This window comes from Sinocyclocheilus anshuiensis, unplaced genomic scaffold, assembly GCF_001515605.1.
Source record: "Sinocyclocheilus anshuiensis isolate Anshui unplaced genomic scaffold, SAMN03320099.WGS_v1.1 scaffold463, whole genome shotgun sequence".
NCBI classification, from domain to species: domain Eukaryota; kingdom Metazoa; phylum Chordata; class Actinopteri; order Cypriniformes; family Cyprinidae; genus Sinocyclocheilus; species Sinocyclocheilus anshuiensis.
This window is the reverse complement of record NW_015548220.1, coordinates 425,060-426,179: the sequence shown is the minus strand read 5'-3', so window position 1 is coordinate 426,179 and position 1,120 is coordinate 425,060. Positions and strand designations below refer to the sequence as shown.

The window sequence follows — 1,120 nt, the reverse complement described above, 5'->3', positions numbered from 1 at the left end:
CAATATTTATAGTTTTACAATAATAATACATATAAATAATAATGAAATTAATATAAAAAATAATGTTACTAAACAAATAATTAGATCAAAATTATTTTCATTCCGAAATTGCTAGTATATTACTGTAATGTGGGGTTTGGTGTTTGGGTTTTGTTTCATGTTCATGTTTTCCATGTCTTTTATTTTGTAATTGTTCATGCTGTCAGTGTCATGCTTCCCTTGCCCTCTTGTCTTCATGCTATTGGTTCCTCTGTTCATTGTGTCATGTTCTGATTGGTTGTCTTAGTCATGTGTCTTGTTTCCTAGTCTTCGTCGTGTATTGATGTTGTAACCCGCTGTCGGTGAGTCTAGTCTGTTATGCCCCGTCAAGTCTGTTCATGCCAAGTCCAGTCTGTTTTAGTCAAGTCTGTTCATGCCTCGTCAAGTCTGTTCTAGTCAAGTCTGTTCATGTCAAGTCATGTCATTTATCGTTTTTTTACATATATACCTCAAATTTGGAACACAGCTTGTTTAGATTTGTGGCTTTGATTGATTTTTTTTTTTTTCCAAACCATCAAACTGTCTCCCAGAGAGAAGCTCTTGTGCAGCGCTCTATGGTAAACATCTGGTGATATGGCCCTAATGTGAAGAGCAGGCCAAACTTGAAAAAGAGCAAACTGTTGCTGAGCAACGGCAGGGAGTGACAATGCTGCTCTTCAGAGTGCACTATATTTCACAGCAAACACAGACACACTGAAAATCCTACCTGCTCTCGCTTCACCTCAGTGTAATACCCCAGTCACGATAGTAAACCTGAAAAGGATACGGCCAGGCACGACCGGCTTTCGGTTGACTAGTGCAAAGGACAACTCCGTCTTCAAAAACACAGCCGAGGACTTTATGATGTGCTGCCCAAAGCGTAACGTAGCCATAGTGGACAATTCCTGTAAGAGCCAGAAACAGAGTTTAAGTCAATTACAATTACACAAACAATTACCAAAACATTTTAATTAACATACATTTTGAAGTAGATTCTCTCTCTCTCTCTCTCCTGTAAAACATACTCCAACCATCTTCATTTTAGTTATAACTTCAATAAAAACATCATTTTGGCATATTTTACTAACATTTAAAGTCATCA

At 37.5% G+C, this 1,120-nt stretch overlaps 1 protein-coding gene across 1 annotated transcript in view; it reads right to left on the bottom strand.

Annotated features, from left to right (window-relative positions):
• Nucleotides 1-911, bottom strand: part of LOC107654179 (bis(5'-adenosyl)-triphosphatase-like) — a 284,575-nt gene extending 283,664 nt beyond the window's left edge. The window contains 1 exon segment of the mRNA XM_016441151.1: nucleotides 806-911. Coding sequence (XP_016296637.1) covers nucleotides 806-911 — 106 coding nt within the window.
• Between the last annotated feature and the right edge of the window lie 209 nt (nucleotides 912-1,120).